At 28.5% G+C, this 24,007-nt stretch overlaps 3 protein-coding genes across 4 annotated transcripts; 1 reads left to right on the top strand and 2 right to left on the bottom strand.

The window, feature by feature from the left end:
• The first annotated feature begins 8,490 nt into the window (after nucleotides 1-8,490).
• Nucleotides 8,491-10,612, top strand: LOC108475417 (GATA transcription factor 5-like). The gene is made up of 3 exons (XM_017777378.2): nucleotides 8,491-8,667; nucleotides 8,795-9,101; nucleotides 9,491-10,612. Exons 2-3 carry the CDS (start codon nucleotides 8,799-8,801, stop codon nucleotides 10,160-10,162), a joined length of 975 nt encoding a protein of 324 aa, XP_017632867.1. The 5' UTR covers nucleotides 8,491-8,667; nucleotides 8,795-8,798; the 3' UTR covers nucleotides 10,163-10,612.
• Nucleotides 10,613-13,033: 2,421 nt separating this feature from the next.
• LOC108474763 (protein FMP32, mitochondrial-like) lies at nucleotides 13,034-17,939 on the bottom strand. Of its 2 annotated transcripts, XM_017776777.2 has the most exons (8): nucleotides 17,526-17,939; nucleotides 17,102-17,233; nucleotides 16,914-16,973; nucleotides 15,982-16,058; nucleotides 15,838-15,894; nucleotides 15,672-15,738; nucleotides 15,453-15,589; nucleotides 13,034-13,338 (listed from the first exon to the last, which is right to left on the bottom strand). In XM_017776777.2, exons 1-7 carry the CDS (start codon nucleotides 17,664-17,666, stop codon nucleotides 15,470-15,472), a joined length of 654 nt encoding a protein of 217 aa, XP_017632266.1. In that variant the 5' UTR covers nucleotides 17,667-17,939; the 3' UTR covers nucleotides 13,034-13,338; nucleotides 15,453-15,469. The 2 variants fall into 2 exon arrangements, with proteins under 2 accessions (XP_017632266.1, XP_017632265.1); XM_017776776.2 differs by lacking the exon at nucleotides 13,034-13,338 and having other exon boundaries at nucleotides 15,052-15,589.
• A 1,561-nt stretch (nucleotides 17,940-19,500) lies between these two features.
• Nucleotides 19,501-23,132, bottom strand: LOC108474560 (uncharacterized). The gene is made up of 5 exons (XM_017776525.2): nucleotides 22,795-23,132; nucleotides 22,551-22,723; nucleotides 21,302-21,365; nucleotides 19,937-20,006; nucleotides 19,501-19,827 (listed from the first exon to the last, which is right to left on the bottom strand). The coding sequence occupies exons 1-5, from the start codon at nucleotides 22,982-22,984 to the stop codon at nucleotides 19,716-19,718; spliced, it is 609 nt and encodes a 202-aa protein (XP_017632014.1). The 5' UTR covers nucleotides 22,985-23,132; the 3' UTR covers nucleotides 19,501-19,715.
• Between the last annotated feature and the right edge of the window lie 875 nt (nucleotides 23,133-24,007).

The following is a 24,007-nucleotide window of genomic DNA, read 5'->3' as shown; positions in this document are numbered from 1 at the left end:
CAAATTGAGTATTATTTCTATTTTTTAATATTCATATTCAAGTTGCTTGTAAAATAGGAACACATGTGTTCACAATTTGATATACATATATATATATATATATATATATATATATATATATATATATATTAATATGGTATTTGTTCTATTTAAGTTGACATTCAATGTAAAAATTAATGAATAGGTTGACGGAATAACTTAATTGATATTATGTCGATACTTTAAAAGTTCAGATTGTTTAAATTTTAAGGACTAATTTAAAATTTGAGTTGTAATTTGAAAATGTCTAGTACAATCAACCCAACAAAAAAAATTGAAAATCGAATCGAATCATAATGTTAAGTTTTGACTTTATTAAGTACGATTTAAGTTTAATTTAATTCATGCGTTTGATTCGATATTCGATTCATGAGTTAAAAAAAGTAATTATTCAAATTGAATTATATTTTTATTTAATGTATCATTAGATTATTAGGGCTCAAAATTCTAGACATGTATGGAGACCATTTAGAACATAGAGATGTGTTTGAAAATAACATACAATAAATAATGAAATGTATGGTTTGAAATTAATTAGTAATAACAAATTAAATATGTATAATATTAGTATAAAAAATTAGATTAAATTGTTAATAAAACGAAATTTAAGCACATAAATATATTACATTAAGAATACCGAATGAGTACAATTGTTTATCATGGTGTTGTCATCAATTTTGAGTTGTTGTCGAGTTAACTTGTGACACCAACACAATCAACAACATTATTAATATTTATAATTAATGAATATAATAAATTGTGCATAATAAAATAAAACTTATAAAAATAAAAAAATGAAGCTTTGGTTGATTGGTAAATTTAAGTTTTTACTAATCCAATTGGTGTGGGTTCAACTACCACCATATCTATATTTTTGTAGGTTTTAATTAAAAAAATTAAAATACCCTCAAATAATATAATTTATTTAAATTGTAGGAGAATATTTTCATAATTTTTTCTAATCGGGATGATGTCGGTTGACTTGTGACACCTCAGTCGATAGCTTAATTAAGAGTAAGTATAGCTATACGACTGATTAAGATAATAAATTGTGTATAATAAAGTAAAAACGTATAGAAAGTAATAAAATGAAGCTTTGGTTAAATGGTAAATATAATTTTTTATTAATTCAATTGATGTGGGTTTCAAATCTCACAATATCTATATTCTTATAAGTTTAGGTTAAAATGAAAAAGATTAAATACCCTCAAATGATATAAACTTATTTTAATTACGGGAGGATATTTTTGTAATTTTTCTAACCGAGTTAGTGTCAGTTGACTCGTGACATTAACTCAGCGATGAACTTAATTAATAATATAGATAATTATTTGATACACTAAGGATGAAGTTTTTTACTTCACAAATAGAATTAAAATATTATCATATGTTCTTAATTGATATTTATGAAAATAAATTAATGTATACATGACAACTTTTAGAACTTGTTAACGTAACTTTTTTTTTAAGAAATATTAAAATTAATAAACCGAATCGATTCAAATCAGTAAAATTCGATTCGATTCAATTAGGTTTTTTTTTGCAACTTATTAATGTAACATTTTTATTTTTTTTCTTGGGCTAGAGAAGGTTTAAAGGATACAAATAGCCCATTTGCTTATGGACTATTTCAGGCTATAAAGGTTTGAAGCTTGATTTTTTTAGATCAAATCATTATAAATTTGAATCGTGTTGGATTTAGTTAAATTCAAGTTCGAATTATTTTAGTTTTATTTCAGGTTGAGGTCAATTCAATTTAGAATCATCCTAAAAGAATTTAAATTATCGAACAACGAGTTCTTATCGAATCGTTTCAAAACTAGATTCTGATAGTTCAGGTCAAATTTTCAAGTTCGGGTCTACCGAATTTATATCCCGAAAATCACTGAGAGTGTCTGCTTCCCTTCTACTGCGGGCTGAACAGCACTGCTACCAGCTTAATGACTAAGGTTTTGCAAACCCAATGTCTTAAAGTCAGCCAATGTTTGGGCCCTCAAAGTTAAACCAACATACTCATTTCAAATAATAATATATAAGACTTTAGCATCAAAATAATAATGTAAAATGATAAATTTAGCTCTATTTTTTTTACTTATTTTAGTTACTGAATTTAAAAAAAATTAATTAGATATATTTTGTTCAATTAATTCATTGAATGTTGTTAAAATTATAATAAATTAAATCTTTAACCGTTAAAATTAATGGTCGACCATTACAGATTAACAACAATATTTTTTTTGGTTGTTTTCACCACTTGACATGTTTGGATTGTGTCAAATGGAAAAACTAGTGTTTTACATTTAAAATCATTAAAATCTAAGTTTATGTATGATATTGCACATTAAATCAAAGTTTATGTACAATTTTGATATTTATCTCATTTTCCATCCAACAAAAAATATTTTGACTAATTTTGAAGCTTTAGGGTTAGAGGTGTTCATATGTTAAGTCAGATATGGGAGCTGAATGTTTGAGTCTTAGCTCACCCTATATTTTAAATAAGCCTAAATTTTTTTCGTCTAAATCTTTTCAAATTTCGAACAAACCTTTAAATTTAGGTAAATAAATTTAACTCTTGAACAAATTTATTAAAATTTAAAAACTAAAATCATCAATATAATGAATTATTACCAAAATAACGAAAAAATAAAAGATTAAAAATTAAATTTATTATTATCGTAAATAATAATTCATTTGTCTAGTTGTTGGATCGCTTTAAAAAAAACCCTTATTGATGATAAGATTCAACATGCACAAACACAATTATAGAAGCAAGCAAATGGCCTTTTTTTATTTTCTTTTGAGAAAAAAACAAAGAAAAAAAAGAAAAATTGTAAATTTTGGGGTCCATTTTGAAAATATATGTGGATGGTGGTGTGTGCTCATTGAGCAATTTGGCGTATGTTGCTTGCAGTATCAGCCCAGCTTGTATATACTTTTTTAAATCTCTGTTTTTTTTTTACGTAATATTTAGAACTACTTATAATCTCTTCCCAATTTATAAATAGGAAGATAATACACTTCAACGCACTCGAATCCACGTCCTTCTACATTGACAATAATACCTATACCAATCGAACTAAGACTAAATTGACCAGCTCAATTTTGTTATTTGATTAATTAAAAACTAGGTAAGTGGAGGGGTAGGGATGGATGATAAAGTACCTAACTAAGCAGTCCATTCTCAGAAAATAAAATAAAACTCCACCTTTTAATAAAGAAGAAATTGAAAGGCATATATAATTTGTTTAAAATTTAAATTTTAAAACACTTGGGTTTTTTTTTTAAAGCTATACAAACTTTTAACTTTCTATTTTCACAAAAGTTTTTTTTTCTTTATTCTTTTTGTTAATTATGAATTTGATCCTTGTACGGAAATATTAATTTTGCTATTTATTTTTATTGGAATTTAATTTTTAAATTTTATGAAAATTGAAAAATTAATCCAATTGAGTAATATGATTAATCCTTGTTATTTAAAAAATTTTAACTTGAAAATTGACTTCGTGTTTTTATTAATAACTCAATTAAATTTTCGATTATAATAAAATATAATAATCAAATTTTGATAAATTAAAATAAAAGATTAAATTTTCGATTTTTAATTATCGATTTTAGTAAAAAAAGGACGGAATTGAAAATTAGATTTATTGATTATATGAAAATAGGGGTATAAGATATTTAAAAAGAATGGAGTGGAGTCAATAGTCATTTTGCTGAACTGGTCTTGTGTGAGTCATGTAATCACATAATAATAAAATTTGTAAAATAACTATATCAATTTTAGGTAAAAATACAGCTATTATATATATATATATTGATTTTTTATGAGATATTTTTATTTTTATTTAAAATGAATCCGATCAAGTTTTAAATATTTAAATTCAATTTAACTCGTATTTTAAATAATTTTTTTTTTAGTTCAAACCTATTTTTCAAACTTAATATCTTAAACATTTTTATATCTCGTTTAAACTTTAAATTAAAAAAAAATTTAACTCAACCTTTGCATACGTTTGCAAGTAAAATTTACGTAATAACAAATAGAGGTGCTCATGGACCGAGCTGGACCCATACAAAGTATCTAGACAAATTTTCTAAACTCTGGCCAAACTCAACCCAAAAAATGAGCTTACTTTTTTCTCCAAACTTAGCCCAATTTAAGAAAAATGAACCCAGGCCTGACTTGGCCCACCCATATTTGACTTTTTTAAGATTAGTTTTTATTTAAAAATATTTTTTAAATATAATACACTAAAAATTCTAAAATAAAAATTTTCTAACACATTAAAAAGTATTTATATTAAAAGACACGAATAAATATAATAAATATTTTATTTTATTAAATATAGTTTTTAATTTTTAAAATTTTGAGTTAGATTATTTAGTTGAATAAGTATTTTTTAGGTTTTAAGTAAGGCGTTTAATTGTTATTGGATTAATAATTTATATAAATATAAATATATATAATAATTATTTAACATATATAATATTTTTATAACATAATATATTCAACTAGGTCGAGCTTAGGTAAAAATTATTGGTCAAAGCTCGATCCATATAAAATGGACCATAAATTTTATCAAGTCCATTTTTGTTCATTTTATTCAAATACTCTCATTTTTTCAAATAAATCTTAATACCTAAACGAATAACGTGATTGTAATAACAAATCAAGTCATTATTATTTTATTATGAAATTAGTCAACTTTAACAGTACTTAAAATTTGTAAGTAAACCACAGACATAAATTAGCATCTATGATGCTTATCTAAGTGGTTATCGGTTTATTATATTTAAATACTCAATTTTAATTTATATTTTAAATAAGTTATTAGGTTTTTTTGGGAAATAAAGTTTTTAAATAAGTAATTATATTAAATGTTATTGTTCTAGAACCTTCCAAAATTAATCATAGTATTTATATTAAAATTTCTAACATAATTTAATATAATTCTCATATATAATACGTATTAACTTAATATAATATCAAACTTTTTTTTTTCTTCAATGAAACATTAGTATCGATAGTGGACTGCTGGATTACCTCTGTGTCCTTTTAAGTTCAAAATAGACGGGATTCCAAATCTCGTTGATGAATCACGACTATGTGATCTGCGCATGATTATTGGTCTGGTGATGCTCTTACTGGCTCAGCTTGACCGCAGAGGATCGTTCTCAGCTTGTGTTGTATGATTGGAAAGGTTACGTAGTTGTTTGATAGACCTTTTTATTGCCACCGGGTTAGAATTTTTGAGTCTAATAAAAATTTTAAAATTTTAAAGGGTTTAATTAAAATTTTAACAATTTTAAAGTTTAATAATAAATTTTTTAAATTGAGAATTTTGAATAAAATTTTTTAAATCTTGAAATGATTAATGAAAATTTAAAAAAAATTAAAGAATTTAATTAAAATTTTAAAAATTTGAATGATTTAATTAAAAATTTTGATTGCTTGTATTTGAATCTAATTATGCAAAAATCATGTGTGGATTCTCTATAAATCATTTTAGCTCAGATCTCAAGATGTAGATTTATTATAATTATTTATATTTATAATTGTAAAAATAACTTGTATTAAAATATACTTAATCCAATTAAATAATAATAGTTAGTCTACCATTTTTTAATTTTAATTTTAATTTTTATTTGTCCATTTTTGTTGTTCTTATCATCATGTACGGCTAAATCCCACTATTTGGATCATACTTCACTGTGATGGTTTTTTCTATGTATTTTTATCGTTATTTTAAATGTTATAAAAGGAAAATACCAAATAAGGTGACCAAACGGTCCAATATATTTTAGCAAAAAGCCGGAGTCTTATTTTAATAATTAATGATGTTTGATTTAATTTTAGCTCGATTGGTGTGAGTATTGTTGTCATGTACGAGGATTTGAATTTAAATACACTAAAACGCATTATTCTCTTATTTATGAATTGGGGAAACTATGAGTAATTCTAGCCATTTTGTAAAAAAAAAGAATGATATGATCGAATCTATAATAAAATTGTTCAAGAAAAACAATGATAAAATATTATATTTTTAAAAATTTAAATATTAATATTCTTATTTTATCTTAATAAATGGAAAATATTTTAGTGCACCAAGTTTCAGAATTTTTAACTCACAAAAGTGATTAATTTTAAAAATTATAATACATGTTTAAATAAATCAAAATATATTAAATAAAATCATGATGATCATACAATTTGAGATTTGAAATTGAAATTTTATATAAATTAATTTAATGTTATATTACCCAATTAAAATATTTGAAAGGTATATTTGCTATTTTTTAAATTACATTTTAGTTTTTAATAGTAAACAAAAATAATATCTCAATAATCATCTATGGCGGAGCCATTAAGAGACTCTGTGTCATGGTTTTTTAAAATGATAAAATTTTAATTTAAACCTTATATAATTTATAAAATTTAAATTAATAATAGTAAAATTAAATTTTGGCCTAAAATGATAAAAATTTAATTCAACCATTTAAAAATATAAAGATATAGACTATTAAAATGATAAATTTATAATTTTACTATCGTAAAAATATATAATTTAATTTTATCTCCTCCAATTTTTTTTTGACTTTGCCACTGATAATCACAATAATGAATGAATTATAGGTGAAAAGGTAAAAATATGTGTTCAAATAATCGATTAAATTATATTTTTATTTTCTTATTAATAATAAATTTAAAATCAGGTTTTGTGAAAAGTATTTACAAACCCAAGTATTTAAATATTTTAAAATTTAGGATTTTTTATAAGAAATAATATTTGTTAGAGTTAATTAAAAGTTTAAGTAAACTATTTAATTTGATTTTCCAATTAGTGTTTTAGTCCACGCTGCAACACACATTGCATGCGTGAAAACATTTTACACGTAATTTCGCCACTAAATCAAAGAACCAACAACCTTTCAACCACGTGATTTCCACTCGCGTCTTGAACCGTTCGATGTACAATCCTAAGCCCTAACATCCGTTGGATTATACACGCTCGACTTCTATCGCTTGTTGATAAAACCCTCCTAATAAAAGAAAGGGGCGGGAATTGTTATGCAAAAATCCACCGAAAAGAGGCCGAGATTAACGCTGCAAAGCAATCTAATTTCTTAAATAATCTCAAAATTAGTGGCAATTTTGGGAGAATAATAAATAAATTAAAAATAATTCTACAAATGATGAAATGATTGCAGTTTCAAGGGATGGTCCATTAGTACGTTTGTTATAGTTTTTCGAACTTATCTTAGCGCCTAAAGCCGCCTGTCACCTATCTCCGCTCACAGACCAATCACCATTCACTATTACCCTTTATTAACAACAAAATTAACGGGAAATGACTTTCTTGGAGTTTGCATTATAGGAAGGGACCAATCATTATGATTCTAAATTGGTTAAAATATCTAATTGAGGCTCCAAAATATCAATATTATATCAATTATGTCATTTTATTAGTTTATGCATTAATTTTAATCTAATCTTAAACATTTGAAAATATATAAATTAAATTGTAAATATGTGTATACTTATTACATGAATAATTTTAAATCCAACGTGTTTAAAAAGAATCATTAAAATTTATAATAGTTATTCTTTAATAAGTACACATTTGTTACTAAATTTGATAATAAATACTAGAGTTGCGATCAATACTAGCTAAACTAATAAAAGGACTTGATTAATATGATATCGATATTGAATAACTTAATTAGAATATTTTGAAGTTTAAAGGCTAATTTAGAATTCGGTCATGCTTGAGGACATATGGGGCAATTAACCATAAAAAAATATTATATAGGAAAAACTTGATTAATTATATATATTAAAAAAGTGTGTTGATAACATATAATTTTTCTCAATACAAAATTTTTAAAACAAATGTTAATAAGGTAAATAGATAAATAAGTAATTGATGTTCTTATATTTAAAATAAATTATCTATAATTTTATTAAAAATAAAATAATAAAATAATAAAATAATAAAATTTTAACTTTTATCTAGAACTATTCAAAACAATACAAAATTTCAAATAATTTTATAATATAAGCTCAACACACATAAAATTCCGCACTAATATTTTTCTTAATTTTTAAATTTATCTTATGTTAATATTAAAATAAATATTATATTTTTACTTATTATAAAAAAATTAAATAAACGAAAACTTACGTTAGATAATGTAAATAAATTTAGTAGGGTGAATTATATTTGTATGCATATTTTTAAAATAAATAATTAAGAAAATAAAAATAATAAAGAAAAAGTAGAAAAGAGACATATGTCAAAAGCAAATCCAATGAACATGAAACAATCGAAAAATAAAAAAAGAAAAAAGAAAAAGAAATCTTTGTGGAAAAAATAATGGATTCGGTCCAAACAAGGCCACCACAGAATAGTCAAGCTCTTCAAAAAAGACTCTTTTATATTTTTGGGTATAAATAATTTGAAAAATTGTAATAAAAAAAAAGGGATAGGCCATTAAAATCAATTTTAGCATTAGTTTCGCCCTTCAACAAAGCCTTAACCAACTCTTTACCTTTTTTCCCATCAGTTTCCTACTTTCGTTCTTCTTCTTCTTCTTCTTCTTCTTCATATTCTTCATCTTTATCAGGTAATTATTTCATAAAGTTATATTATATGTATATGTAAAATTTAATTATTATTTTTTTTTTCTTGTTGTTTTAAAATTTATGTGTTTAATCCTATATATGATTTTGGGAATTTAATTATAATAATAGAAAAATGGAGCTTTGCATGGAAGCCAAAGCGTTGAAATCAAGTGTAAGAGGAGAATTCACGAAGAACAGCCATAACCAGAACCAGCATGTTGCTTTTGATGATTTTTTTAGCTTAAACGGTGGCGTTTCGAGTGAAGAATTCTCAGTTGATTGTTTTTTTGATTTTACTAATGGAGAATTTGAAGAAGAAAATGAAGAGAAAAATTCTGCGCTTATTTTCTCTCAAGAAGAAAGAGTAACAGATGATGATAGTAACTCGAATTCAAGCAGTTTTTATTCCGGTCTTACGAATGAACTATCCGTACCGGTAATTTTCATTTCTGGATTTTTTTTTGAATTTTTTCATGCATTCTTTTACCGGTTTTTTTTAATCATTTGCAGGATTTTTTTATTGTTTTTTTTATTTTTTCATGCATTTTTACTTCTTTTTTTTTTTTTAAATTTTCATGCATTCTTTCACCGGCGATTTTCATTTTAATTTTTTTTTTCATCTTTTGATCTTTTGCACTCATTTTTTGAACTTTTTGAAATTTTCCTGCATTCTTTTACTGGTGATTTACATTTTTATTCAATTTTAAATATTTTCATGCAATTCTTTTATTTTTATTTTCGATTTTTTTCATTCATTTTTTAGATTTTTTTTGAAATTTCGTGTTTTTTTTTTTTAAATTTGGTGATTCTTTTTTTGGTGTTTAGGATGATGAGATTGCAGGGCTTGAATGGGTATCACAATTTGTGGACGATTCCTTTCCCGTGCTACCATTTTCATGTCCTGTTTTCAAGCAACAAACCAAGAACCAAACACAAGCCCGGTTTGAACCAGAATCAGCACCAGTTTTTGTGAAAACTCCATGTTTTTCATCACCAATTCCATCAAAATCGAGAAGCAAAAGGGCTAAACCAACCGGCAAAACATGGCCGGTCGGGTCAATCCCTCGTTTTGAGTCGTCAACTTCTTCGACAACAACGGCTTCGTCATCAAGCACTTCTTCGGGATTTTCAATTTCTTCGACACCAACTCAAAAACCCAATTTGGGTGACACCACTGAACCGCCGACAAAGAAACAACGGAGAAAATCGGTCGTTCAATCCAACGGGAACGCTTTCCAACGAAGATGTAGTCATTGCCAAGTTCAAAAGACTCCGCAATGGAGAACCGGTCCACTCGGTGCCAAAACCTTATGTAATGCTTGCGGGGTTCGTTACAAGTCCGGTCGGCTCTATCCCGAGTACAGACCTGCTTGTAGCCCCACTTTTTCCGGTGACATGCACTCCAATAGTCATAGGAAAGTTTTGGAAATGAGGAAAAAGAAAGAGTTAGCAGGGAAAGAACCGGATGAGTTGACCCCGGTTGTTCCAAGCTTTTGAGTTTAACAAGAACCCGGTTTAGTTTTAACTCTTATTAGGGTTAGCTTTTTATTAGGGTTTATAGTGTTTAGTTTCTAGAATTTAAGGGTCTAATTACGGAAATTAGGTAGGCTTTCATTTCTAGGTTTTTTTTCTTTTATATTTCCTTTTAGACTTTTTTTGGTCATTTTATTAGCAGCAGATTTTTAACGAGGAGGGCGAAATTTACAAGTTGAATTTTATAATTTCTACTATTATTATTAATTTATTATTATTTTTTAAAAAATTCAAACTTTGAAAATGGTTACTTTCATGTTGTTTTTGACACGTTCAAAATAGTTCAGCCGGCCATAAGGGTTTGGACTGATATATTTAACGGTCAAATTACAACCTTGGTCCTTTTACTATACTTAAATTTAAAATTTTGTCTTTACATTTTGATTTGATAGAAGTTAATCTTTATTTCTATAATGTTATCAGTTAGTTAACAGTTAACACCCATATGAGTTCATCCTAAAAATACTTCAATAGATTGGATTTTTTATAGAATTAAAAAATCAGAAAACGTCAAATCTAAAGATAGATATTAAAACCAAAATTTGATCACAATATAAAACTAAAATCATAATTTAACCTAGGAATTGTTGAAGGATTAATTCAAAATTAACATCAACAGAAAGGCAATAATGTTTCAACCGGACGGACAGAACCGACTTAGTTGGAGCAAGATTTTTGTAATAATTTTTTTATTTTTCTGAGCTTTTAATAATTTTATTTATCAAAATAATTAGACCGATCAAATCTACTAGATCACATGTATAATTCTAAAAACATTGATTAAGGGCTTAAATATATATATTTTACCACTTCATAGATGTAATTCAGTTGATAAATTATATTCTTATACTTGAATAAATGTCAAAATTGAAATGTAGCATAGATTTTTATTTTTAGAGACCAGGAAATAAAGAACAAGTTGTTGAAATATCTGGATCAAAATGGTTAAAAATGTATTAATGGGTGCTGAGTCAGTGGTGTAAATGCCTAGAGACCCCAATGTCCCCCATGAAAATTGACAAAAAAAGAAGAGAAAAATAGGTCAATGACTCAAACTAGCCCTCTCAATACCATTTTAGTGGACCACACTATTTTCACTAAAACAAAAATGATAAACTTGGTATTGGTAATGGTAGGGCGATATTGGTATAGCCGCCCTTTGATGGTGATTGAAAATTTTAAATTTTTTTTTTGTTTTGCCATTTGTTTAGATTGTAATGCTTGGTTATGTTATAAGGATGGGTTTAAATTAGTTTATTTTTAATTTTTATACTATAAAAAATTATGGTTAAGAATTTCATAATTGAGTGTTTAGTTTCTTTAAGAATATCTTAAATTCAAATCACAGTTGTACCAAAAATAAAATTAAAGTTAAATTTTAACAAAGTCCAAATCATTTGAACTCAATCGATCTGTTGGATCGAGATTAATAGGGACATTGATCCAAAAAAAGTTTTAAACTAGTATAGACGAGTTGAAAAGAGCAAAAAGTTAAACCGAATTTTATATGTATTTTTAATTTTTATTAACTTTTTAATGATTTATTTAATTGAACTGAACAGATTAATTGGACTGACCAACCGATAGCCTGACTATGGACCACCAATCCGAATCTAAAATCCTTGAATTTCTATTCAACAATTACAATTTAATAGGATTAATAAATCTTTTAGACTACAAACAAAAAAATTGAAAATTCAATGTTATTTTTAGACAATAAATATTAACTTGTTACAATTTGACTTTATTTAATTCATTTTAATATTACAAGAGTTTAATTAATTCATTTAATAATAGGAAAAGCTAAAAATTCTTGATAGATACTCTCACTTTTTTTCTCTTGTTATGTTTATTTATAGTTAAGGATTTACTCTTTATGCTTTAATTTGACATAGTTTGATTATTCTATTTTTATTATAGCATCTTACTTCGGATGCAAGCGGTAAGGTGTGTGGGCATTCGACAGAAACCGTTAATCATGTACTGAGACTCTTCAGCTGTGGTGACATAGTTGGTAGTGATCAAACCGAATAAACAAGATGAATTTTTTAACATCAGTTTGGAGTGGTTTGGGATTAATCTATCGAATCCAATTATTTTGTTTGTAATCCTAATGATTGGCCGACTCTGTTTGGTGCTATTTGTCGACACTTATGGATTAGAAGGAACAATTCGGTGTTTAATGCAGATTTCATTGAGGGGATTAGTATCTTGGAGAAAAGTTACAGAACGAGGGATGAGTATTTTCATCTCAATAAGGATTTGGCAAGCTCGATCGGGCAAAGACAAACCAAAGCTTGTAAATTAATTAGGTGGAATCCACCGGAGGATGAATGGCATAAGGTGAAGACTGATGGTGCTGTGTGCGGAGTGTCTGGGAATGCTTCAGCCGGGGAAGTATTCCGGGACAAGCATGGTAAGTGGACTTCTGGTTTCTCTAAATATATTAGTTGTTGCTCTGCTCTTAATGCTGAGCTTTGGGGAATGTAGGAGGGTCTCCAATTAGCTTGGAGTCTAGGCCTTCAACAAATTAGGATAGTATGGCAGCTATCCATTTGATTCAAGCGGAGACAATGGAGGTCCACCACTCAGTTGTGTTATGAGCAATTAAAGATCTCATTCAACGCTCCTGAAGAGTAATCAAGTTGCTGATGGTATGGCAGCAATGACATTTTCAAGGCATCGGGGCAGGTGTGTTTATCTGCAACCCCCCGGATGAAATCTTTCAAAGGCTACATGATGATTGATCTAAAGTGAACTTGGCCTCGACAAGGCTAGTCATAATCTTTTTCCTCTTGTACCAAAAAAAAAAAAAAAAACTCACACAAAAAGATCTAGTAAATCATGATTGGTTGATAAAAAAGTTTTTTAAGAAAATAATTCAGGTTGGTCTTCAACTAGAATAATTAAAAACTAAAGATACTATAAAAGTGGAGGACCAAATTAATGTCTAAGACTAAATATCAAATTTAAGCATAATACAGGGACTAAAATCAAAGCATAATACAGGGACTAAAATCAAATTTGACCAAACCTAATTATATGAATAAGTCAATCAAACTCAGAATTCAATGCAACGCAAAGGGTTTGTGATGCAAGCTTGTAAAATGAAATTGCAAAATAGGCAGCTTCCCTGGCAGCTGATATCATCCAAATATGAATTATTAGAACCCTTTGCAATGAATTAATAAAAGTTTAATTATGAATTTCATCCACCAACTTTACGAAAATTAGGAAGTTAGTTTAATTAACAAAGCTAAATTTTACTATTAAATTGTTAATCTGAAAATTAGTAGTTCAACAATTTATGTACACGAAATTAGTAAAAGTTAGCAATTCTACAATTTATACGCAATAAATTAGCAAAAATCAGCAATTCATCGTTTACCAATAAATGGACTAACTTATCAATTTTTGTAAAGCACAAGGTTCCAATTCTAGCAAACTAGAGAGAGTAACTTCTCAATTTTGTTAAAATTGAGGGATGAACTTCACAATTAGACCATCAATAAATATAATACATCAATGATTGAAGACAGAAAAGTCAACTCACATCCAAAAATGGAACTATTTTCCCACAGTTTGCACTGTCTAATGCCCAGTTTTGTTGACAATCAAATGAATTATTAAGCCAGATTTTGTAGATTTCTACACCTTTTATAATTTTACTCGAGAGAGGCATGGCATAATTGTTTGGCATTTAAACAGGGCATATTGGGACCTTGACCCCCTAAAATGATAAAAATATTATTTAGTCCCTTCATTTTTTTTTATACAATATCTAAAACTACCCATAATTCCTCCCTAACGCTTAGGAGGATAAACACACTCGAGCCCACACCCTCTTCCACTGGCAACAATGCTGATGCCAGCTGAGCTAAAACTCAGTTAGCAGTCTCTTCAAATTTTATATAATGGTAATATTGCACTTTACCCCCAATTTATATAGTTCAAAGAAAGAGGACCAATTGCTTGATCCATTTTAACCTTAGTTATATGTTTTTAATATTAACCCTACTATGCATACAATATCTAGGGAAGTTTGGCAAGACTATTTGAGTCAGACAAAAAGGGGACAAATGTAGGTTAAAAAATGGTATGGGAAATATAATTATTAATTAAACAGTAGACAATTTGTTTATAGAAAACTTAATGAATTTGTTTATAGAAAATTTAAAGACCACTTTCCAAATACAATTAAGCTATAAAATTTAACTATTAATTGTGCAAATTCATTTTATGTCTAAAGGTAGTAGCAAATTTCTTGACGTTATCATATACTAATCATAAGATGTGTCTTTCAAATAAATAGAGATAAGTTTTTGTTTATAAAATCTTATCAGTGATAATTATATATACAAATTTTTAAATTTTAAATCATTATTTTCTAAGTAATTTAGATGAGGATAATTTAATAAGTAAATTTATCTCAAGGCTAATACATAATTAAAAAGATCATGTTTAAAATATTTATCATCTACTTAATTAGAATTTAATTTGATAATAATTAAACATAAGTTTAAGATAAACTAAATCTTCAGTGTTCAGAAATTAGAAAGTCTCAAGATGATTAATAATTAATGATATATTTTAGTTTGAAATTATCCTATATGCCTAAGAGTTAAAAATAATTTAAATGAAAATATATTTTCTAACAAAATTCAAAATAAATGTTTTTTTTTCCCTATATGGTATTTAAGGAATGAATGAAGATGTTGAAGAAGCCTACCATTTATAGACTTAATTGCTATCAAACAATCAAAGAAACCTTATATGAACTGTTAAATCAAGCATTTGCAGTCATCAAGATCATCATCATAAAACTCAAGCAAACCACGTATAAAGATCACAAATCGAAAAATGAAAACATTTCAAACTTTATTTTTTCCCCTTTGTCATTGTATATCAACTAGCCAGAAAGGCAATTACGAGCCCTATATTCAAGAGGGTGAAAACAGGCCTTTTACATGGTCTAATAAGAACTAGGTCAAGTTACAACTATCTCCCTAGCCTTTCCTAGGATAGCATTAAAATTTAGAACATACCAAGTAAACAAGGTTGTACAGTAATAAACAGTGCTTAATCCTAAAAGAAGCACTGATAATTGTTCCGGACAACTGGGAATTGTCTTCCCTGGCCAACTTAGACAACCATGCTATGAAAAACGTAATTCTCACCCATTTTTCCCTGAGTATTAAAGTTGCCCGAAAAAAAGAATGAAATTTGAGGTTTATGAAGGGAAAGTTGGCATTACCCGAAACAGATGTAATGCTACATCAAGATGCGAAGTACAGCTAGGCCGACAGCAGATATGGAGACAAGGGTACCTATGCAGTACTTAATCACATCATATTTTGCTGCTTCCAACTGTGCTCTCAAGGCATGAATTTCCTGTAGACAATTCAATATTGGGTTAATATCTGAATGTCAGCTAAATAGAGGTTTTCAAATGAACATAAACAAGCAAGCTCACTCTATCTAGCTTGTTTGTCAGGTTCGTAGTTTCTGCATTTTGATTGGCTAGTTCATCACGTATGCGCCTAAAATCAGTTCAGAGTTAGGAAAATAAATGCATGACCGCTGAAGTAACAGAAGAAAGCAAGTACTGTAATGAAGAGAAGAAATTTAAGTTGACCTACCCTCTTTCAAGATTTAAATCCAGGCGCTGCCCGGCAGTGACCTTGTCAATTTCATACCTGTTTGAGAGACCAGTTGTATAAAATCAAGCCAGTAAATTTTTAAAGAAGTTAAAAATACATTGCCTTATGCTCCACAAAACATGCCTTAGTTCACTTTGCATTTTTTCTATGTCACCTCGAAGTTTTTCAGTTTCACGTTGCAACATAGAAAAATGATAATCCTGCATTAAAAAGAAACACTTGTAAGGAACCACACAAAGACTATAAGTATTTGCATAACCATCTGTTGTTCCACTCTCAATGATAATTTACAATGGATGCATTAGAACTAAAAAGAACATTTAGAATAACTTAATATGAGAATCACTATAACATCTAATCATGAGAAAAAACTTCCTAACAAGGGCCAAATCTTAAAAGTTGATCCAAACAAGCTCAATGAGAAGAATTCTCTTTCAATTTCAACAGGATCTGATAAAACTGCCAAAAAACTCTGTACTCCATCTTAAACCCTGTACTTGATATGTTGTCAACCACCATTGAAGCATCTTCACCTCCTATAGTGTTCTCTAACCTACACTCTCCTTTGATACGAGATTATTCATGTCAACTTTCTCCTTAACCTCCTTCCTTCTCTAAACCCGAGCTATCATCAATAGAAGGGCAAAAGGAGAAATTACTGGAGCAAAAAAGCACTTAAGAAATTCCAAATAGAAGTATAGAACCACACTTACCCTAAATGACTCAACATTAGAAATAGCAATATTCTATGTTCAATTATTCAGCTTTGTTTAAGTGATTCTGTCCAACACACATTCAGACGTTAAATATGAAAAAAACTAAGAATAAAATTGAATATACTCGTGTTAGACCTTATCCAACAAGCAACACTAAAGTTGACACGCAAGGAAAAAAAACTTCAGTGCCATGAGATCATTGATTCAAATAGAATTGAATCCCAAATACTAAACTCAGTAAGCGATTGATAGGAAGTGTTTGGTTTGAACCAAATGGTAGTTATCTAAATAATGCAAACATAATAACAAGTCCAGCTTTGCCGATTCAGATAGGAGTACCTGAGAACTTTTTACTTCAGATTTAAACTTTGACAAATTGGCTTCTTGGAGCATCTCAATCTACAAAGTAAAACAAGAAGAAAATATCAACTAGCTGATGAAGATCATACTTAATAGAGAAAACATTAAACAGTCTTGAGTACCGAAAACAAAAAACCAAAAGGAAAATCATAAATATATCCTCTTACCTTCTGCATTTCTGCTTTAGAAACAAAAGAATGAGAAACATTCTCCAAGCTGTCGTTTAACACTTCGGTGATTGCTGCTGTTATTGCCTCTGCTTGTTTTGATGGCACGCCTTGCGCTTCCAAACTTCGAACCTATCAAATGTTCAAATAACTCATAAACTTGAAAAAAAGAGACGAAACAAATTAAGTAAATACCATTTCTATTTTATTTTCAAAAACTAAATTCCATGTCGGACAGTAAGAAAACCAGATTTCATTCAAGTGTAATACTTAAAAGCAGTAATCACTATACAAACTCCAATTATCCTCCTAATTACAAGAAATTATTCAAACCAGATTTCTCTCAACTATTCAAACCAGATTTCTCTCAGTTTTTTTCCCGGCAACCAAACAGGAAACTCTTAAGAAAAATAAAAAGGATTACCAGAGCCAATGTATCGACGAGAAATGCACGCTTTCCGTTGGATTTAACAAGTTGAGAAATCTGCCGGGATCCAATTTTGTTAACGAGGGAACTTGAATACGCATCAAACCCTAATTGAACCACGCGTTTATACGCGCTCATAATTTTTTTTTTTTCGAATCTGAGATTGATGGACCAAAAGAGTGAAAATTTTAAAAATTTCGGATTGATTGCAAAGGAAAACGAGGAAAAAACTCGATCAATTTGTGTCTGAAAAGAGAGCCAACGAAGGAAAGAAAATAAAATTAAAGAGAAAAGAAAAAGACCCGCGAGGAAAACGAGGGAGAATTTTATAGAGTCGCCAGAGTTGAAGGCGCCATAACAAATTGTTTGTGGTAAGAATGTTTAAACCGGATTGTACCGAGTTGAATCGGTTGACTCAGAAAATTGATTAGAGTCATGAGTTGGTATAAATCGGTTCATAGGATTAATTAGTTTTTAATATTATTACTTTTATTAAATTGATCAGTTTAGTAAATTAATGGTCTGATCAGTTTAACTATCGATTCGATTCTAAAAGTATTAGTGTGTTGAGATTCTAACATGAATTTAAAAATTGGATTCAATCAATTAAAATTATCCCGAAGTCAATTCTAACTTATTGAGGATGTCTCAACTTTTGATGGACAACATTTTGAAAACTTCTTCAAAAGAAATTATTCACCCTTCAACAAAAATATAAATTAAACTTAATTTAATTTGATCATTAAAAAATTAACAATTAAACTTGTACAACTTAAATCTTAATTAATAAAAATCAAATTCAATATAAATTTAAAATTAATTAAAACTCAAAATGATTCGAGTTCATACTCATGTCTCAAGTATTCAAACTTAAAATTTAATACAAACTGAAAATGACGAGAAAAATTAAAAAATTCGGATAACTCAATTTTATATCACCCAAATTCAACCATTTGTGACCAATTGATACGTCTATAGCATAATTGTGTTGAAAGTAATTTTTATAAAATGGATTTGGATATTTTATATCCGACAATGGTTCCTCGAATTCACTATATGGACATAAAATATTTTATTTTAATGTAAAATTATCTATTTATGAAATTTTCAACTTCAAAGAAAAATAAAATTCAACAATATTGTCAAGACTTGAGTACTAGAAACAAAAATCCCATTTTTTGGGAATTTCTACATTTTAAAAGAAATTAGAATCCATTTTATTCAAATAAAAATAAAAAGAAATTGTAGGATTTTTTTTCGAGAACTTCTTTTCTCACTAAGCAAACTATTATTTACTAAAACGAAAGTACCTATAAAAATTGAATCAAATTAGTCCAGTAACTATCAGATAGATTCATTTTCCCTTTTATCCAATAATTATCGCCTTTTATCCGTAATCAATCTTCCCGTAATCCCTATTATATTAAAAATTAAAACAAAGTAAAATGTAACAAAATTAGCATTTACAATTTTAAAATTGCATTTTTTATTTACAGTTTAACTTAAAATAAATAATTTCATTTGTAAAATTATAAAAACCTTTAAAATATTAATTTTGGTTAACAGTAAATGATATTATTCAAATAATAAGTATTAACTTTATTCAAATTTGACATTATTTAGTTCTTTTAATTCATACAAGGATTAAATTGATCCATTTAATATGAAAAATTAATTTGATCCGATTCTTATAAAAAGAAACATGTTAAAACATTCATCTTACAAATAATCTGAAAATGGCTTCTTCTTTTTTTTTTTATAACAATAAATATTAACTCCGTCTGTAAAAAAAAATATTAACTCCATTAAAATTTAACCTTAATCAATTATCGATGATTAAATTAATCTAATCCTTATAATAGGTGGGCTAAAATCAAAAGGCTAAAATAGCAATGAATATATATTCTATCCATCAATAGTAAAGCATCAAAATTCATAGCAATTTAGCAACTATAATAATCAAAGGATGAGCTTTTCTAAATAAACAAGCTTCCATCAATGGCAGGCAGCTACTTCATGTACTCAAAACAAAAATGTATTCATTTATCATTACAGCAGTCAATGGCATCATCATCTTCTAGCCTTGAACAAAAGGGTTCAATAATTTAATCCATAGACCAAAAAGAACTAAAACAATAGAATTTCTTCTCAGTATACATATAATCATAATACTACTAATAGGAAATCTTACTTTGGTCGCCTATACAGAATGTCGTCAAGAGTTTCTTTGATGCGGTTTCCGATTTTATTCATATTCTTGACGACACCCGATGCTACAAGGCCTGCATTCCTTTTGAATCTGTATTTTTGATAGCCGGCAATTTAGGGGCTCTTCCTTTTTTGAAAATATATATTAGGAAAAAACAGGAAATGCATCTAAGAGATCCCAAATTTCGAGAAATGCTTGCCTGTTATAGAACTCATCTCCTGTCGATGGTGTCGACCTTTGGGTTCGAGGTTGAGGAAGCACATGAGTATCTGCAAGTGAGGAAATATAAGAAACACTAATGATAGAAAAGAAAACATATGAATGAGATTTCCCTGTCTCTTCTCTCTATTCATCTGCATTCTTCGATTCAAAAAAAATACAAACTCGATTTGGTAATTATTGAACCGAGCTCAAGATAGAGCTGAATTCAAGCTTAATAATACTAGACACGAACAGCTCACGAGCATTATCGAGCTTTATATTATTAAATTACGTTATTGCTCTTAATATTTATTATTAACCCTAAACTTAATTATTGAGTCAAGCTCGAGCTTAAAAATAGATGTTTGATCAAGCTCAAGCCGAGTATCAAGTTTTGAATTTCGAGTCAAGCTCAAGCTCGAGCTTGACAGTATTTGGGCTCGGCTCAGCTCGATAACACCCCTAAATTAGACCACCAATTCCCAGTTTGACTGCCAGTCTTACCAGTCCAGAAATTAAAAAAAGAAAAATTCAGAAAAATAAGTAAAATTAGAAAAAAGAAAAAAACACAATTAAATAGCAATAATGACAAACTCAATTATAAATTCCAAATTCAAATTTAAACCCAAATTTAAGTGGTTAATTTTAAAGGATTTGGGCTCAGTTGGACCAGTTGGTTCTTAGAATGGTTTTTTTTTTCCGGTTTGGTCCATGAAATTTGGGCTAAAAACATAAACAAACAGGTTCTAATGGCTTTTTCCCAGTTTCAAGTGATTCACTCTAAAACCAGTCCAAGCCCTCTATCCGGACCGGTATACCAACCATTTACCGGTTCGACTGGCCGGTCCTGCTTGAACAACAATAGTTTTTCCCCATTAAAATTCCAATATATCCCCCCCCTCCTTTTTTTTTTTTGGCTCTTCTGCATTATCTCTATTCTCTTCACTGTTCTCTTCTCTTCGAAAGACCTTCCCTAAAGAATCACCAAATCCAAACAACAAATTGCTCCTAGGAGTATTTGGGGTTACTGATTTTGACTCTATCTTTGCTTCTACTTTTTAATGAAATAGCTCTCATGCATATGGTTTGGTCAATGCTTAAACACAAATCTTTTGAACTCAAAGTAATGATCCAGAATTCTAACTGATGATTAACTCCGGCCTGCGACTATATCATGTTTGTGAATAGCATGCAACAAGAGATAGACACCCAGAAATATTCTTTATGAGTTCCATCAAGAACTAGTGCAAAGAGCTCAGGACTTTACATTATCAGTGTAACACCATTCTCAGACTCACGACTGTTTCCTCACACATGCACAAGAAAAGACGAATTTGAAATGGAGTGATTTCAATTCAAATACCTTTGTTTTTATGGATATTGGCAGGAACGTGATCGTTTGAAGCAGCTGTTCTGTCCAACAATACCTGAAGCAACAGGTAAATGTAGTAGTTTAGTATTCAACAGAAGACATATACGGGATGGAATATATTTTAGAACTGTTGGACTGCTCGTGGTTCGTTCCAGTCCTTTAAAAACCTAAATTATCTTTGTGGGGGGGCCAACAGATGATCGAGTTACCCACCACATATTATCACCAATCTCCAAACCACAAGAGATGAAGGCAAACTAACCACATAAGAAATTTGCAAAGACATAAATAGAGAATCTATTTCCTTCAATTCAAATCCTTAAAGCCTTTGAGCACAAAGCATTCATGTAGAGCATCATAGAAACCAATAAACAATAGACTAAATTTCCAGGAGAAAATTAAAAAAGGGGATAAATGTACCAAACATTCCTAGACTATTTCCTAGAATCCATAAAGTATCAATACTATATCAATCATGACCTTCCATCAACTTAAACGCCAGTTTAGGCGTTAAAAATCAATTTAGATTCACCGTGGAGCATTTATAAAACATGTGATCAAATTGTACATAAGTGTGTACCTACTGTATGAACAGTTTGAATCTAACATACTAAAAAACAGACTGTCAGAGTGCTCTCTAACACGTTAGATCCAAGTAGTTCACAGGTACACACATGTTTGCAATTTGAACTCTGTGTACCTATGTTTGCAATTTCACCTATGTGCTTAAAATATACTCTACGACTAATGGAGCTTAACTCAAAATTCAGAGCTTGATACTTGGCTTGAGATCAACTCAATTTCTAAGCTCATTACTTGAGCTCGAGCTTGTTCATAATTAATCTCTTTCTGTACATTAAGTGTAAAAATATAATTTTATAATATAAAAAAGATATTAAAATGAAAGCATTACAGTGCTCGACTTCGGCTCAATCAATAGCTCGAGCTCGAGTTCAACCTTGGCTCAATAATTACCAAATAAAATTCAAGTTTGTTTCAAGTCAAACCCGAATAACTTGTGAGCACCAGTTTCTCATTTACACCCCTATCAACTACAGGTTTGAGCTGGCACTTACAACTCAATCATTCAAGCCATAGCTTGATGATGTCAAGTGCAATTAACCCTTAATAATCCCCACACAATTCAAATACAACACAAAATACAAACTTTTTACCAAAACCGACAATCCCCAAACCATGCAAAAGGAAGATAGAAAAATGGAAGTGCAAAAGGAAATACCTCGAGACCAACACAAAATGGTAGTTCAACTGGTTTATCAGATTGATTATCAGCTGAAGAATCTTTATTATCTAAGTAAACCGAGTAACCAACACAAGCATACTTGAAATCAGTGAGTGTACGGCCTTCCTTTGAAGCTTCCAATTCAGATTCCCCAATTATGTACCTAGGTACTAATCATAAGTTTAATTCAGTCCATACCCATAAAAAAAGCATATAAAATGGAAAAGAGAGAGAAAGAGACCTTGTTGGAGAGTTCTAGGGATGCCAACGCAAGTAGGGTTTTGGGATTTAGATTTAAGAGCGGAAGAGTAATAAAGGCAACCCTTGCATGATTTCCCTTTGGATCCTTGGATTTGGTTTTGATTGTTAGGGTTAGAGTTGGAATTAGGGTTTTGATTTTGGGTTTCGATTTTCGACTCTTCTTTGTTCATCTTCCTTAAGGTTTAGAGATTGGATTATACTCTCTCTGCAACTGCAATGGCGACCGCAACGCGCGCGTTTTAAAGGTTGGAGATTTTTCTTTTCCTGATTTGGGCAGTTTGCCTTTTCCTTCTTTTTTCTGTTCCAATTATTAAGAAATGAAATTGTGGGAGGAGTATAAACAAAGCTGTAATTTTGCAAGTTCGATCCTTTAAACTTGAAATCATTTCTAATTCATCCTCAAAATTTTGTTTTATTCTATTTTAATTTTGCACAATTAGCTTTTTCTATTTTAATTTATTAATAAATAAAAGTTAATTCAATATACATAAAATTTTAATTAGGACAAGCGATTGCCTGAATTACATCTATAAAATTTCGCCTTTGATTTAATTATTTCTATTTATGAAAACAAATAATAAGTAAACTTAAAATAACGTCATGTCTATCTATGTTAATTACAATAAAAAAGGGTCAAAGCAATATTTAGTCCCTAAATTTGATAACTTTTTCATTTTGATCTTTGAATTTTTTGTTCACATTAATCTCAAAATTTGACAATTTTTCTGAATTTGATCCCTAAACATAGATGCCATTAAAGTATGATGTTGTAACACTTTAAAATTATGCTATATCATCACTTGATGTTTTTAATTTTTAAAGAAAAATTACTAACTTCAAAAACTAATGTAGACCAAAAGAGAAAATTTCAGGATTAAATTAAAAAATTACAAAGTTTAAAAACTAAATATTACTTTTATCTCAAATCAAAATTGTACATACATTTATACTAAATATTCAAATATACTAAATCACTTTTAGAAAGACTTAATGAAAAATTTGACCACTAACATTTGTATGTTTTGTCAAAATAATTGTATCTTTGAGCTTTTTGACCTTCAATCTTTGTTCTTTTTTTCAATATGCTTTTTCTTATAGATTTAGTGATAGTACCGAGATAATATGAAATTATATATGTGAAATATTTCTAATAAAATATAATTTATTACTTAGATAACCCAACAAGATAATTA

This window comes from Gossypium arboreum, chromosome 3 (assembly GCF_025698485.1).
Source record: "Gossypium arboreum isolate Shixiya-1 chromosome 3, ASM2569848v2, whole genome shotgun sequence".
Lineage (NCBI taxonomy): Eukaryota > Viridiplantae > Streptophyta > Magnoliopsida > Malvales > Malvaceae > Gossypium > Gossypium arboreum.
Note: the sequence above shows the minus strand (reverse complement) of the source record. Positions and strands in the feature narration are given on the sequence as shown.

Bases quoted from the DNA above. Each gene is read 5' to 3' on its own strand.
- LOC108475417 (XM_017777378.2), top strand. From the start codon at position 8,799: ATGGAGCTTTGCATGGAAGCCAAAGCGTTGAAATCAAGTGTAAGAGGA. The intron at 9,102-9,490 runs GTAATTTTCATT...TTTGGTGTTTAG, and splicing joins CGAATGAACTATCCGTACCG to GATGATGAGATTGCAGGGCT.
- LOC108474560 (XM_017776525.2), bottom strand. From the start codon at position 22,984: ATGAACAAAGAAGAGTCGAAAATCGAAACCCAAAATCAAAACCCTAAT. The intron at 21,366-22,550 runs GTATTTCCTTTT...CTGTTGCTTCAG, and splicing joins CATTTTGTGTTGGTCTCGAG to GTATTGTTGGACAGAACAGC. The intron at 19,828-19,936 runs GCAAGCATTTCT...TCAAAAATACAG, and splicing joins GGAGATGAGTTCTATAACAG to ATTCAAAAGGAATGCAGGCC.
- LOC108474763 (XM_017776777.2), bottom strand. From the start codon at position 17,666: ATGAGCGCGTATAAACGCGTGGTTCAATTAGGGTTTGATGCGTATTCA. The intron at 17,234-17,525 runs GTAATCCTTTTT...AACATTTGATAG, and splicing joins TCGTCGATACATTGGCTCTG to GTTCGAAGTTTGGAAGCGCA. The intron at 15,590-15,671 runs GTGAGCTTGCTT...AATTGTCTACAG, and splicing joins TGACAAACAAGCTAGATAGA to GAAATTCATGCCTTGAGAGC.